Source organism: Narcine bancroftii, chromosome 1 (genome assembly GCF_036971445.1).
Source record: "Narcine bancroftii isolate sNarBan1 chromosome 1, sNarBan1.hap1, whole genome shotgun sequence".
NCBI lineage: Eukaryota > Metazoa > Chordata > Chondrichthyes > Torpediniformes > Narcinidae > Narcine > Narcine bancroftii.
The window spans coordinates 201,825,905-201,841,505 of record NC_091469.1 but is presented as its reverse complement, the minus strand read 5'-3'; the positions used below and the strand labels follow the sequence as shown (position 1 = coordinate 201,841,505).

General features: G+C 41.6%; 1 protein-coding gene across 3 annotated transcripts; it reads left to right on the top strand.

Annotated features, from left to right (window-relative positions):
- The first annotated feature begins 2 nt into the window (after nucleotides 1–2).
- On the top strand, nucleotides 3–15,390 carry rabepk (Rab9 effector protein with kelch motifs). Of its 3 annotated transcripts, XM_069888322.1 has the most exons (8): nucleotides 3–301; nucleotides 417–481; nucleotides 1,170–1,321; nucleotides 4,542–4,694; nucleotides 6,212–6,373; nucleotides 13,107–13,256; nucleotides 13,505–13,660; nucleotides 14,677–15,390. In XM_069888322.1, exons 2-8 carry the CDS (start codon nucleotides 432–434, stop codon nucleotides 14,982–14,984), a joined length of 1,131 nt encoding a protein of 376 aa, XP_069744423.1. In that variant the 5' UTR covers nucleotides 3–301; nucleotides 417–431; the 3' UTR covers nucleotides 14,985–15,390. The 3 variants fall into 3 exon arrangements, with proteins under 3 accessions (XP_069744423.1, XP_069744417.1, XP_069744414.1); XM_069888316.1 differs by lacking the exon at nucleotides 6,212–6,373 and having other exon boundaries at nucleotides 218–301; XM_069888313.1 differs by lacking the exon at nucleotides 13,107–13,256 and having other exon boundaries at nucleotides 218–301.
- The last annotated feature ends 211 nt before the right edge of the window (nucleotides 15,391–15,601 follow it).

Below are 15,601 nucleotides of genomic sequence, written 5' to 3'. Positions count from 1 at the left end.
CTCGCCAAGCCCGCCACTCACCCGTCTGCCTGCCTTGGTCGTGCACGGCAGGCTTTCCCTTTCTCAGCACGCGCCCGCTCTCCGAACGACACGCTCTCACCTGAAGCCCGAGGAACTTCGAGCGGGGGGAGGGGCTGAAAGTTCAGGTCGCCTCAGCCACGCCCGGGGGGTGGGGGGCCGCCTCGAGGAAAGCGTCGATGCACAGAGGAAGGCCGGACCGGCTCGTGGTCATCACCACAGATTCAGACCGTCTGCTGGAGCAACAGCAGCCGTGGGAAAGAAAGAGGCCTTGACGTTTTGGGTCGGAACCCTTCGTCGTTGATTGATTTCGGACGTTAATAGAATTACATTATGAGGCAGTTTTAGACATCTTAAGTGAAAGAATAAATATTTAATTTCTGAATATTTTATTCCAGCTTCATCAAGTGGTGATGGAATTGTCTGTCTTGGAGCCAGAAGAAAGTCCCCAAATAGCAACATGGTGGGTTCTCAATGCATATATATCAGTGGGTAACATGATGATCAGTTGGGTTCATGTGATCGAGTTTCTCTTTAAATCACTTTGTCTGTAACCCACCCAAACAGGTTTTGAGTGATATTTAAACATGTACACTTCAAATCTCTGTTGTGAAGCATTGAAGAGACAATAGTGAGAGTGGAAAATTTTCCATAAGTGGTGCAAAGAACTGTAGGGTTATAGAAAGGAAAAGAATGAATTGATAGGTTTTCCTTTTCTCTTGAGAGATCTCTAGTAAGTAAAGGAATACTTCAAGGGGTCTTAAAATGGACGAAGTAAAACAAAAGTCTCCAGACACTGGTTGAAGTAAAAACACAATGTTGGAGAAACTCAGCTGGTCAAACTGTGTAACATAAAGATACATAACCAACATTTTAATCAAATCAGGGGCTTAATGAAGGACTCAAGCCCAAAACATTAGTTATGAATCTTTATCTTTGCTATATAAAATGCACTGTTTGACTGGCTGAGTTTCTCCAGCATTGTGTTTTTACTTAAAATTGATGAAGAAAAGATAAGAATCACAGTGTTAGAGAATTTCCAAGAGGATCTATAAGACCAGTTGATTTCCTTGGCTTTACAGAAAATGACTTTAAATTTCTAGATGACTGCATTGTGTTTGAATTTGGTCTTCCCAACCTTTTCCATTTAGGTATGCTTTTGTGCCCAGAGGGGAGAGTCCAGATGTTCGTGTTGGTCACACTCTCACATATATTCCAGAAGCCTCAGGAAAAGGAAAGGTCGTTATAGTTGGAGGTGCAAACCCTAATGGAAGTTTTTCTGATGCCCATATCTTAGAATTAGGTAATAACACGACTTTAATTAATGCGCGGTCAAATTGAAGCATTCATTGCCTCTGTCTTTACTACAGGTATGTGTCGCTTAACATCCATGCTATGTTCTGTGAAATTTGGTGTTATGCAATGTAGACGTTGTGTGACCACTATATTACTGTATATACTTAGCAAAGCTAAACAGGATGCTGAACTTATGATAAATTAAACTGTTTAATTTTTTTTTACACATTTTTAAACTTTTATGTAAATGCTTTCTTAGCCTTTGTCACACACAATTTAACATCACACTATTCTCAACTTCTTCATAACGTTCCACTAGAAGAGTTTCAAGTTGAATAACTTTCATTGATGAACTGTCACCCTGTAATGACTGAAGGACCTGGCTGAGGCTCTTCCTGGGGAGGTGTTGGCTTCTTCAGGAATATATCCAGTGTTGTTTGCCGAGTTTGCTTTTTCTTTTCATAAATTTCTTTATATGCATCAAGCAGTTCATGAGCATTCCTTTCTGTCGGTGAAAAATGTTCAGTGTTTGGGACCATCTCTTCAGCAAGCTGTTAAGGTCTGCAAAGAATTTGCCTAGCACCTGTTCTTCTTCTGCAGTTTCCTTTTCCCTTGCCTCTTCTTCAGCTGTTTGCTCTTGATCTAGCTCCAGCAACATTTAATTAGTTAGTTGCTCATGAATCACGTATAGGGATTCTTCAATGTCCTCATCATCTATGTCTAGGTTCAGGTTGTTGTTTACCATGTTGACAATAGCTCTATTAATCCTTGCAATCTCATCATCTTTTTCAAATCCCTTAAGGACATGCACATACTGCTTCAGTATTTTTTTCATATGCTATTCATGTCTTTGGTCAGATCATTCCAGGCCCAAACAAGGTTCTTTATGCAGAGGAAAATGTACTCCTTCCAGAACTGCATCAGTGTTTTGCCAGTGTCATCAGTTACAGCAACAGCCTGAGCAAAGATTCTCCTCAGGTAGTAGGCCTTGAATCCTGCAATAACCCCTTGGTCCATTTGCTGGATTAAAGAGGTGGTGTTTGGTGGGAGGAACACCACTTTGATGTTGGGGTGGAGGTCATCAATGAAGGGGAGGGGGGGAAATGTCCTGGAGCATTGTCTACAATTAGCAAAATCTTGAAAGGTATGCCTTTTACCAAGCAGTACTTCTCCATTTCACTGGCATAGAAATTGAGAGGGGCATCCTGAAACGGCATTTGTGTCATCCAGGACTTTTTATTGCTCCTGTAATAAACTGGAAAGATGAGTTTGTTAATGTTCTTGAAAGCCCTGGGGTTTTCACTTTGCCAAAAAAGAAATGCCCAGCAATGTTGCCTCCTAACAACACTGTCACTCTGTTTTAAAGCCTGGCATTGACTTGCCCTCCTGATGGATGAAGGTCCTTTCAGGCATTCGTTTCCAGAATAACGTTTTGTCCAAATTAAAAATTTGCTGGGGCAAATAACCTCCCTCTACAGTTAGTTTATCTTCGGTTTCAACGAGTTCTTCTGCAGCCTTCACATCAGTGCTCACAGACTCACCACTCACTTTCACATAATGTAGTGAAAAACGTTGTTTGAAGTGCCTGAACCACCCAGAGCATAAAACTCAATATCATAGTCTGGTCCTGCTTTTTCTTAAAGCATCTGGAACCAGCTTCGTGCCTTAGCAGTGATGCTGAGAGGGACTCACTTTTATGTTTGGCCCTCAATCCACATCATTAGCAATATCACCATATCTGATATAGGTCCCTCTTGGATTTTCGTTAGCTATGTAGCCAATCTTTTAACAGCTTGGAGAATTTTTTCTTTGTTTTTGAGGATCCTTGTGATTACTGGGTGCCACATTGCCTAAATTGCAAGCGATAACATTCACTGTTTTTCCACCTTTGTGTTCTTTAATAACCTTTTGTTTCATTCCAAATCGATACTTCTCCTTTGCCTCTTGCTGCCGCTATCACTAGCTCTGGTTTTGCAGTCTTTGGGAGCAATGATGCTTAAAAAGTACAGTACCTATAAACATAAGCCTTTGTATACAAAAGACGTGAGATACATGTATTGCATACGGGAAGTTGTTGCGTACGTCAGGTGACATCCCGTTCTCCAAACTATTATAACCTATGGGACCACGGACGATGGATGTATATGCGGTCGAACGTGGCCTGATCGGTCGTTAAGCGATGCATACCTGGATAATGCAATCCAAGTACTCGCATGTTTACTATATTTAAATAATTGTGAGGTTTGTTTTGAACAAGACATCAAGTCATTAGGAGGAGGCCTTAGAAATTACTGGAAAATAGTTTTGGTGTCATGTTATGAGTTTACAATTTCTATGATATCTTTGCAATGTTATTTAGGGAGAACACTGAACTAGAAACAGATTAGACTCCAGGGTCCTGTAGGATATAGGTTCAGTAGATGACTTGAGGTTAAATGCAGATGTACCACTGAAGAACCCACAGTATTCTAAATATGTATATAAGAGTCCAGAAGTCAAAAGGCTAGGAGAATGGATTACATAGTTGACATTGAAGATATTTACTGTAATTTAATCAAATGCAGATGAAATGCATGCATATAATGATGGTTAATATGTGATGTGTCTAAACCATTTTAAACAATTTAAATTAGCAATTAAGTTTATCATGGAAAGAATCAAAGATTCCGTATGGGTGAGTTTCTTAAAATATTCAGTTAAATTGTTTTGATGAAATTATGAGACTCGGGAACCCTTGTACAATATCAATTGGTGAATATCTATTTCTGTAATAGGGAAATTTTAACCCTTTCCAAAATGAATATATTTGTTACCATTCCTTTCCCTAATTTTATCATGAATAGTTTATTATTGTATACGTCAGTACAATGTACAGATCCAACAAAATCTTTGCTTGCTGCAACTTCACAGATACATAGAATACGCTAACAACAATTTAATATAATTAACATCCAAGATACCACAGAAAAAAAAAAAATATTTATAGATGGCTGGTTGTGCAGAAAGTATATTATATGATGCGTATCTGGTAATAAGATCTCTTTCGATTCCAACTCAGTCAGACACCTTTGATTATATTTTTCAAAGTAACATTGGAGTCCAGTGATGTATTTCTCAGGTCATGTCTTCTCGAAACTTTCTCATCACATATTAACGATCGCTTATTTCTCGTGTCTGTATATTTCAGTTCCTAGTTTTCATCTGTAATTTCATTCCTTATTTAACAGACAGACATGAATGGAACGTACCTGAGTGGAAGGGTTTACTGCCACGATATGAGCATGCCACCTTTGCTCCAGACCCTGTACCTGCTGGCCTGTGGCTGTTTGGTGGTGCAGATGAACATGGAAACAGGAACTGTATCCAAGCTTTGAACTTTGGTAAAATTACTCTGCACTTTAGTTCTGGTGCTATTGGTCAGCTACAAATAATTGAAGCTTTATAATTTCAAACATGTCAATGTTTTAAATAATTGCACACACTTTTTTTTAAAACCAAAAATCAGCTAGAAGTTAAGATTTTCAATTCCTGACTTATTACCCATCCCATCAAAATGCACCATATAACCAATCAGCCTAACAGCCTTGTATGTCTTTAGTACATGGAAGGAAACTGGAGCACCCAGAGGAAACCCACATGGACTCAGAGAGAATGTACAAACTCCTTGCAGAGAGCAGCGAATTTGAACCCAGGTTGCTGGCGTGGTAATAGAGTGTTGCTAACTGTAATAAAACCAGAAATTGCAGGAATCAATCAGCAAACCATGCAGTATTTGTGGGAAGAGAAACAGTTAACACTTAAAGTTTAAAAAGCCTTTTTCGTGACTGTCAGAAAATTTATTGCAGTTATTAGTTTTTAAATAAAACAGTAAATTTGCAGCAAATTATTGGATGATTTGCATTGCTCTCTCACTAGCCTTGTAAAATGATAGCTCAACATCAGTCTGACTGAGAAAATACTATTGAAAGTAATTAAACCTGCTGTAGAAAGTTGGGATTACACAACCTTTTAATCTTTATATTCCTAGAACATGACCCACATTAATATCGGAGATTTTATTTCCTCTTTTTTTCTTTCAATCCAATCTAACTTCCTCTCTCCCTATTTCTGTACCTAATTTGATCTTAACTTACACCATAACTTCCTGCATTCTTGCTTTGCCTATTTCTGTACCCCAAAAGCCCATGAGATAAATTGCTGGTCCTGTCATCTCCCAATGTTATGTTTGTCTTCAGCTTCCAACATTTTACATTGCAGTACCTTTTATACTGGATGTGAAAAACCTTTGAAGAGTACCTGCAGGGAGATGTGCTCCAGAAAGATCTGGACCTTTGTTTTGAAACTCTTCATATGTTAAATTATTTTGATTTGACATAGCAAATAATTTTCTAAAGCTAAATAATTAGTAGACATTTTCCAAGCAGAATTACTAGACTAGAGTACCATTTTGGTGCTTGGATTGGGGGACTTGAATTATAAGAGGGACTGACTTTTCTTCCTGCAATGTAGGAGGCCAAAGGGCAAGTTAATAGAGGTTTTAAAAAAAAATCAAAGATCATAGATAAGTAAAATAGTCATACCCTTTTTTCAAGAATAAGTGAATCTAAAACTAAAGGACATAGATTTAAGATGAGAGGAGAAAGTTAAAAGGGATCTGAGGGGCACCTTTTTTGGACAGAGGCTGGTGGGTTAAATGCTACGAGTTGCCAGAGAAGGTGGTGGAAGTGGGGACAATAGCATTATTCAAAAGACATTTAGACAGGTATGTGGAGAGGAAAAGTTTAGTCAGGTCAAGATGGGCTAAAGGACCTGTTTCCAAGATGTAGAACTTTCTGACTATTTGTTAGTGGTCAAGCATAATGTAATTGTTATTTTATCCTGTGTTATTTAAAACCAGAAACTGGAGAGTGGAAAATTCCAAAAGTAAGTGGGACACCACCTACACCAAGAACATGTCACGCTTCTACTGCAACTATTGGAAATTGCCTTTATATTTTTGGCGGAGGATACAAGGGAGCAGAGCCTGTACAAGATCCACAACTCCATGCATTTGATAAAGGTAGAAATAAACAGATTCCCAAGTAAAAGGTTTTAAGTGGGGGGTGGGGGAGGAAATCAGCAGATGCTGGAAATCTAAAATACTAAAGATTGTAAGTATCTAATAATTTTACTGACAGAAAAACAAATTTATATAACTTGTCTTAGGTACCCTAAATAGAAAGATCACGAATGAGGACATTTAGCTCAGAGGAAGTAAATATTAAATGAAGTATATAGTGCAAAGATATTTGAAAGTTATGATGTAGAAGAATAACTTTGGAAAATCGAGTGATTGGAAGATTGTGCACCTTGATTGGGAGAGGTCCAATGCATGTAAATTATTTAACGAGAATAGAGGATGTAAGCTGAGTCAAAGCCGGGAAAATTGTGGAGATGTGGTGGAGTGAGGCCAAGAAGGATAAGAGTTTTGAAATTCACAAAGTAAATGTTGAAAATACCCAACAAATCTGAGTATCTGTGGGAAGAAGTTCTGACAAAATATTCATTAAAACTTCAAAACTGAAGGAAGGATGAATGTACAAATGAGTATCAAAATTGTATAATGTTGTGGGAACAAAATTCCATTGCTTTGTACATTTTCTTGTTCCTCTTTCCTCCAACACTGCACTATATTTTAACTCTGGCCTTACTAATGTTTTGTATAGATCTAATATTATATCCCTATTCTTGCATGGGCCAATAAAGGAAAGTTTCCATCTGACTTACCTGCTATTTTAAGGGATCTGTGGAAATAAACCTTTGATTTGCATTTGCCACTCTGTCACCCCGTTGAATTACCTCTTTCCCGGGTTTACAACTTTCTTCATCGTGCTCATGCAAGTTTCTGAATCATGACTGCTATTTGTAAGTACATAAAACAAGTACCATGTCCCTTGAAAGCCCACTCTAAGCAGTTCTCTGGATACGTGAATTCTTGTCAATTAATATTCTTTTCCTTTTTCCCCACTGAAATTTTATTTCAACTTTCTTATCAGTCTGTTTCCTATCTCTTCCTAATGATCCATTTTTATCAGTTCTTTAAATTAAAATAATTTTAAATTATGATTCAACCTATTCCTGAGAAATTATTGGCAATATGACTAACCCATTTCATTTGACCTATATCCTTTCCCCTGGCTTTAGATGTTACCACATTAGCAACCTTCCAGCATGGCTTTAGCAAGAGAATAAAAATTATCTTTTTCTTTGCCTCTCATGAGCCTCGAATATATCTTCACTGATTTGTTTAGTATTAAAAAGGGTGAACTACTTGATATTTTCCCTCTGTAATAATTTAATGTTTCACACACCTACAACTATCTCTGTATTATCACTTACTTTTTCTTTTAGAATTGGGTTCATGTCTTTTGCTTCCACTTGGTTACCTTTTAGATCACTAACACTAGCTCATTCTTTGTTATTGTCTTTCCATTTATTGTACTTATTTACTAAACTGACTGGGGATATTTAAACCCTCTGGTCAATGCATTCCTAATTTCCCTTTCAATTACAACACTGCAGTTCCTCTACTCTTCTGCTATTTCCTCTACTGATGTTTTAGCATTCAAGAACCCACTCTTTTTGATATTAACTAGTATGCTCTTTGTTATAATTTTATTTAAATTTCATACATGTCCTTCAGTTTTATATCAACACTCATAATACATAAAATTTTCCCCCTGTACTTCCCAAACCCTCTCCCCTAAATAATAAGCCCATGGGATAGAAAAAAGGAATAGAAGTAAAGTAAAAGAGAAAAGAATATCTGATTACAACAACTTATAAAAGTTAAATTATTTTTGCCTGTCAGCAAGGAGTTGATAAGGATCAAGGCTCAGGGAATCTTTCACAATGTAATACCTACTATATGTAAATATGGGCATCAAATTTTTTTTTCAATTATACCTATTTCTCAAATTCTATGTAATTTTTTTAAAGTGGTGTACAGCTAAGTATTTCAGAGTGCCTTTTATCTATTCCCAAATTTTAATCTAATTTCCAGTAGACTGCTATATTTTTCCTTGCAAACTGCCAAAGCATTTTTCACAAATTGTGTTTGATATTGATTAAGCTTTAATTTTGGCTTAATTCTAAAAGATTACCTATCCAAAAAAAATCATTAGATCTTGAGGAAATTTAACTTCCATAACAGTTTTCAAAAATATTGCTAATTCTGTCCAAAAAGGACTCAATTTTGAACATGACCAAGTAGAGTGTGTGTGTGTATATTTTTTAAAAAGTACCTATCTCCTGATTACACCTAAAACATTTATTTGGTAAATCAGACTTCAACCTATTTACTTTCTGTGGGGTAAGATATAATTGATGCAAAAAAATTATATTGAACTAATCTGTAATATTGTATTTATCATACTATCAGAGCACAATTCGGACCACTTTTTCCTCTCCAATAGTAATATTTAAATCAGTTTCCCACCTTTGTCTAGATTTAAGAATTCCTCATTTCCATACTCTCATTGCTGATATAAACTTCTTAGTAAATTTATTAGAAATCAAATTTTCTATTTCACTCCTTTCAGGTAATAAAATTGTTGGACCCAATTTATCACAAATATGCCTTCATTTGATGATAACAAAATATTGTATTGTGACAGAGTATATTGGGATATATAGATATGTTTTTGGGAGATAAATTGGGAAAAATTTGTTAGAGTAGGTTACATATCTTTTCTTTGGCTTGGCTTCGCGGATGAAGATTTATGGAGGGGGTAAAAAGTCCACGTCAGCTGCAGGCTCGTTTGTGGCTGACAAGTCCGATGCGGGACAGGCAGACACGGTTGCAGCGGTTGCAGGGGAAAATTGGTTGGTTGGGGTTGGGTGTTGGGTTTTTCCTCCTTTGCCTTTTGTCAGTGAGGTGGGCTCTGCGGTCTTCTTCAAAGGAGGTTGCTGCCCGCCAAACTGTGAGGCACCAAGATGCACGGTTTGAGGCGTTATCAGCCCACTGGCGGTGGTCAATGTGGCAGGCACCAAGAGATTTCTTTAGGCAGTCCTTGTACCTTTTCTTTGGTGCACCTCTGTCACGGTGGCCAGTGGAGAGCTCGCCATATAACACGATCTTGGGAAGGCTACATATAAACACTTTAAAACAGATCTTATTTGAAATACTGTAGCTCTGCACATGCTAGACATATCGGGGCCTCAACAGCTTTTGCAAGAGCTTTCAAGAGACTTCACTAATGGATTGTTGTTTACCAAAGGCAACAGATGAAAGAACAGGCTGGAGGCACTATTGTCTGAAGAACTTGCTGTTGTAAGAAGGTCATGTGGTTTTGCATGCAGAGAGTCAAAATAGCTTTCTCTCTGAGAGAAAGCAGAAGTTGCTGAGACTGGAACAGGACAAGCTGGCAAGCCCATTTGAAAGACAGTCTGGTCAAAGTCCTTGTGGTTCATGCAAGAGGAAAGGATTGGCTCTCATGTTCCACTTGGAATAAGAAAAATAAAATAGAACTCTGTGGTGACCTGAAAGAAAGAGGTTATCATCTGGAGATATGTCAGCAAGACACTGGAGTGGCTGATGGAATTTCATCGGTTTTGGATGTCCTGGAATTACAAATCTCTCTCTTATAACCTACAAGAACCTTCCTGAGTGGTAACCATTTACCTTTCAAGCACCAAAACCTGGTGAACTTTATAAATGTTAAATTCTATGCACAGTTTAAGAATGCTTGCAACCGGTGAACTTGGAGGAATGAGAAGTGAGATTGGACTGTGAACCAAATACTTTTCTGAACTTACACACACGTGCGCTTAGAATTAGAAGGGGGTTAAGTTAGGTTTAGTAGCCACTTTCAGGCGGCCAATTGCCCTGCTTGTAAAGCTGCATATTTTGGCAATATGCAGCTGTTGGGAGGCCATGTGAATGTGCAGGAGGCGGTTGCAAGGCGAACTTTGTAACTTTCCTCCGAGGGATAATCGCCGCAGCACAGTGGCCTCCCCAGCCATCTGAATGCATCCGCCTAAAAATGGCTGCATTTGGGATGACAGTCAGCTAGCGAGCGACTGACAGCTACCCTCCGAGCTGCCCATTCCCCCGGCGCAGGACGTCGGGGCAGGGGCAGCTGGCTGGGCTGTCAGTGCGGGGATTGCGGGGCTGGAACGGCTGACGGGGGAGAACGGGGGCTGGAGCAGCTGGTGGGGCAGATCGGGGGCCGGGATGGCCGGTGGGGGAGAAGGGGGGCTGGGGCAACCAGCGAGGGAAAACGGGCTGGCTGAAACAATGCTGGTACCCGACTTGAGTGCCTACTCCCCCGCCGGCCGCCCCAGCCCCGTCCTCCCCCGCCGGCCGCCCCAGCCCCGTCCTCCCCCGCCGGCCGCCCCAGCCCCGTCCTCCCCCGCCGGCCGCCCCAGCCCCTCCCTCCCCCGCCGGCCGCCCCAGCCCCTCCCTCCCCCGCCGGCCGCCCCAGCCCCTCCCTCCCCCGCCGGCCGCCCCAGCCCCTCCCTCCCCCGCCGGCCGCCCCAGCCCCTCCCTCCCCCGCCGGCCGCCCCAGCCCCTCCCTCCCCCGCCGGCCGCCCCAGCCCCTCCCTCCCCCGCCGGCCGCCCCAGCCCCTCCCTCCCCCGCCGGCCGCCCCAGCCCCTCCCTCCCCCGCCGGCCGCCCCAGCCCCTCCCTCCCCCGCCGGCCGCCCCAGCCCCTCCCTCCCCCGCCGGCCGCCCCAGCCCCTCCCTCCCCCGCCGGCCGCCCCAGCCCCTCCCTCCCCCGCCGGCCGCCCCAGCCCCTCCCTCCCCCGCCGGCCGCCCCAGCCCCTCCCTCCCCCGCCGGCCGCCCCAGCCCCTCCCTCCCCCGCCGGCCGCCCCAGCCCCTCCCTCCCCCGCCGGCCGCCCCAGCCCCTCCCTCCCCCGCCGGCCGCCCCAGCCCCTCCCTCCCCAGCCCCTCCCTCCCCAGCCCCTCCCTCCCCCGCCGGCCGCCCCAGCCCCTCCCTCCCCCGCCGGCCGCCCCAGCCCCTCCCTCCCCCGCCGGCCGCCCCAGCCCCTCCCTCCCCCGCCGGCCGCCCCAGCCCCTCCCTCCCCCGCCGGCCGCCCCAGCCCCTCCCTCCCCCGCCGGCCGCCCCAGCCCCTCCCTCCCCCGCCGGCCGCCCCAGCCCCTCCCTCCCCCGCCGGCCGCCCCAGCCCCTCCCTCCCCCGCCGGCCGCCCCAGCCCCTCCCTCCCCCGCCGGCCGCCCCAGCCCCTCCCTCCCCCGCCGGCCGCCCCAGCCCCTCCCTCCCCCGCCGGCCGCCCCAGCCCCTCCCTCCCCCGCCGGCCGCCCCAGCCCCTCCCTCCCCCGCCGGCCGCCCCAGCCCCTCCCTCCCCCGCCGGCCGCCCCAGCCCCTCCCTCCCCCGCCGGCCGCCCCAGCCCCTCCCTCCCCCGCCGGCCGCCCCAGCCCCTCCCTCCCCCGCCGGCCGCCCCAGCCCCTCCCTCCCCCGCCGGCCGCCCCAGCCCCTCCCTCCCCCGCCGGCCATCCTAACTTGACAGCTCAAGGAACGGGAGCTGGAGTGCACTCAGATGTGCTGTCCTTTCAGGTGGCTTGCGCTGCACTTTTAGCTCTGCCACCTGAACAGCAAATCAAAGGGCTGCTTTCTCTTCTTCAGGCGCATTCTTATCGGACAATACACCTGAAGAAGCCTAGTGCTAAGTTAAAGTTTGATTCTATTTTCATGTTTATGATAATTAAAAGCAACTTTTGTTTATAATTCCTTTATTACTGCAATTTAAAAAAAAAATTATTGTAAAAGGGATGTTTTGAGTTAATATCATTTTAGATATTTGATCATTATTAATTCCCATTTCAACATTTATCTTGTTCTATACATTTAGCAAGTGTCTCAACAAAGGAGTATCTATATCTCCAATTAAAAAAATATTATCCCATTTATATATAAAATCTGGTATTGTCTCACCTATTTTATCCATCTCTATCTTAATCCATGCTTTTTTTTTTAATTTGGAAGCTGCAAACCTTCTAATTCAAATTTCCAAGTCTAATGAGACTCTACCCATTTTATCCTTCCAAAGAAATTTTCTTATATATCTATTTAATTCTTGAAAAAAATTCTGGGGAATAGGTGCAGACAATTTTTGAAAAAGGTATTGTATCTGAGGGAAAATATTCATTTTAATACAATTAGCTGTACCCAATAAAGTTATAAGTAATCCTATCAATCTTTTAAAATCTACTGTTTTCTTAACCTAGAATTATAATTTAATTTAAATAAATACCATGCCTCTTGACAAATGGGATGGAAGGGCATTGTGCGAGATTACTTGAGTATTACTCGCTCTCTTAATCAGAACAATATTGCCTTGAAATTTCATTATGTTCTCCTCAAAAGTCTTTCTTTTCTCTGGTATTGCCTTACATTCAGAGATCATTTTATACTCATTACATTACACCTCAAAATTGGAGAATTGGTCTTATCCTAGTCAGAATTTTACTCTATCATTACCCTTTTCTTACAACTGCTAAATTCAACCAAAATATTTACTATCCATTCCACATCCAGTTTAGTGAATGTCCAGACTGGCTTATCTCGTTATGGCTCAACTTTTTTTTAAAATCAAAAGTTCTTTTGAATGCACTTTAAGAATTTTAAATAATCTGTACCCTTTCTATTTTTTACCTGTTAATATCTGGGCAATTGAAATCCTTACTATTAGACATCCCTATTACAGATTATTAAATTACTAGTGTTAACATTTTTTTCATTCCAATAGAAATCTAATACACATTTATCTGCATTGTCCCTCGTGTTTTTAGCCACACTTAGCTGGTCACAAATGTCAATGGAAGGCGAGCCACCAGTGCCAAGGCATGGCCATGTGATGGTTGCTGTAGGCAGCAAGTTATTCATTCATGGAGGATTAGCAGGGGAGAAATTCTTTTGTGAAATGTATACTGTTGATACAGGTAGGTGCTTATGCATAGAAATTTAAGATATGATAAATGTTTATAGAAATTGTTATGCTCAGTAAGGGCAATGGGAGATATGTTGAAGGAAAGTAATGTGCTTTGCAGAAGCTTATCTTTCTTTACTGTTATATGGGCTTTGGATGATTTGAGTTTGACATTAAAACAGGAAGAAACCTGTAAAAATACATCAATAATAACAATGGATTTACAATAATAGCAATGGATTTACCTTTTGTGATGTACAGCTGCAGTTAATAAGAAGTGGATAAAAGTAAATATGAAGGGTGATATCCCAGGTGGACGTGCAGCTCATTCTGCAGTTTCCCATGAAAAGTACATTTTCATCTTTGGTGGTTTGGATACGACAGGGGCACTGAACACCATGTACAAGTATCACATTGGTAAGTACTTATCCTCCGATGAAGAGAATAACGTTGGATAATAAAGCTTTGGTAGTGAACTCTTAAATTGTCATTTAAGAATTTTCTTCTCTACCTATTAGCAATTTCTTTTAAAAAAAAACTATAACTTTTCAATACCCTGATTTTATAGAAATAATTTGGACCCAAAAGGAGTTGTGTAAAGGAGTTAAGAGTAGGTATAATCCTATTACCAATCAAGTTTAGATTATATTACAAGATCCTATTTTAGTAAAATGGGAGTATCACAGTAAGGGATGGTCAGTTAACATTTCACACTAGTCACTGCTGAGTCATAATTTGATACATTTCTAGAACTGAGGGACGGCTTGTCGCAGTCTGTTCCAGAATTCAGTACATTTGCAGACACTGAATTTGAAGAACCATTCTTACTGTTGAAGGGAAAGCAGCTTTTTGAAGCCAGCTATTTTTGTGGAATTCAGAGCAGAGCATGCTCAGTGAATGTATTAACCTATGCCAGAAAGCAGTGTCATTTTGATTATGACTCTCAGTGAAGGTCACTTGACACTAGTGCCAGGGTCTTGGAAGTTGCCCAGTTCAAGTCTTGCCTACAAAAGGACCAGGAGTGTTATGACCACATCTCAGGTGGATGGACATTTCTGAAATGGCAATTCAAGAAGAATTTGAGAGTCTGCAGCAGCCATAACTCCAGTTTTCCCATCAGTTCAACATTAATTCTGGGCATCAAATAAAAAATTTTTAAAAAAAAAATTCTGGGCATCAAATTTCAAAGGCTCGCACTTCAACACTGAACTTTGAAGTGACTTTCTAGATTTTGGCCTGGACTGTAATGGTTTGGGTAGATCACACACACACAGACACCTGCCCATAGTTGTTGATAGATTGTGTTAAGGATAGTTTCAGAGTAAGAAATAAAATTAGTGATTTAAAATTAAACACTATTGCTGTTTGTTATAGCTACTATATTTAAGAGATTCTTAATTAACCACATCATTTTCTTTTTTCCCCCCACAAAGAAACCCAATGCTGGACATTATTCAAATTTGATTCCTCTCTTCCTCCAAAAAGATTGGACCATGCTATGTGTGTTATACCTTGGAAAATAAGGAAACTAGAAATAGACACTTCTCAACGAAATGATAAACTGCCAGATGAAGGGAACAAGGAATGTAAAAATGGCAACAATGTAGACCCTGCCACTATGAAATACTCAGCATTAAGTCAGACAGACAACATTGTGTATTTATGCTTGATATTTGGTGGTATGGACACTCAAGGTGAAGTTTATAACGACTGCTTTGTCACTCTTCTTCAGGGTTACTAGTTTCACATTTTTCAGGCTTTTGTTTATAAACAAATCAGCCAGAATTCAACTGGTCAGTTACAAACTATTTTCAAAATATATTGAGAATATTGGTAACACGGCTATGGTTGCACAGACCAAATTCAAGATTGTTCATTTATGAAGTCTGGAATTCCAGGCTATTGTATTTTTGTGTCAAAACTATAGCTTGTAACCATTTAGCTACAAATATCTTGTCAGGAACAGTTCTAGTCAAAAATTTCACATGTAGATCTGGACCATCAAACAGGAATTTACTGGTGGCTGCAGCAACGTATTGTTAAATTGCTTCCCAATGGAAACCATTCAAGTAGCTAGAGTGAAATACAACCTGTCACTGTTATCCAAATGTTTAATGCATTTTGGCAATAAATGAAATTTGAAGATTGATGTGTAGTTGAAGTAAATATTTTCACTGTTCCTTCTTTGTTGTGCCAGTGGGAAAGAACCAAATGGGCAATTGTACCTCATTGCAGATGGTCATTAACTTTGATGCTCCAGGTAGATAGGTGGCTTGGGTAACCACCACCTATGGAAGCAGTCTCCAAGCAATAACACTAATCATTAATCTCTTCAGTGTCCTGCAAATCATATTTTTT

Excerpts from the sequence above, each read along its gene's own strand:
- rabepk (XM_069888322.1), top strand. The coding sequence starts at position 432 with ATGGAATTGTCTGTCTTGGAGCCAGAAGAAAGTCCCCAAATAGCAACA. Across the intron at positions 1,322-4,541 it reads TGCCCATATCTTAGAATTAG|ACAGACATGAATGGAACGTA; the intron begins GTAATAACACGA and ends CTTATTTAACAG. Across the intron at positions 4,695-6,211 it reads TATCCAAGCTTTGAACTTTG|AAACTGGAGAGTGGAAAATT; the intron begins GTAAAATTACTC and ends ATTTAAAACCAG.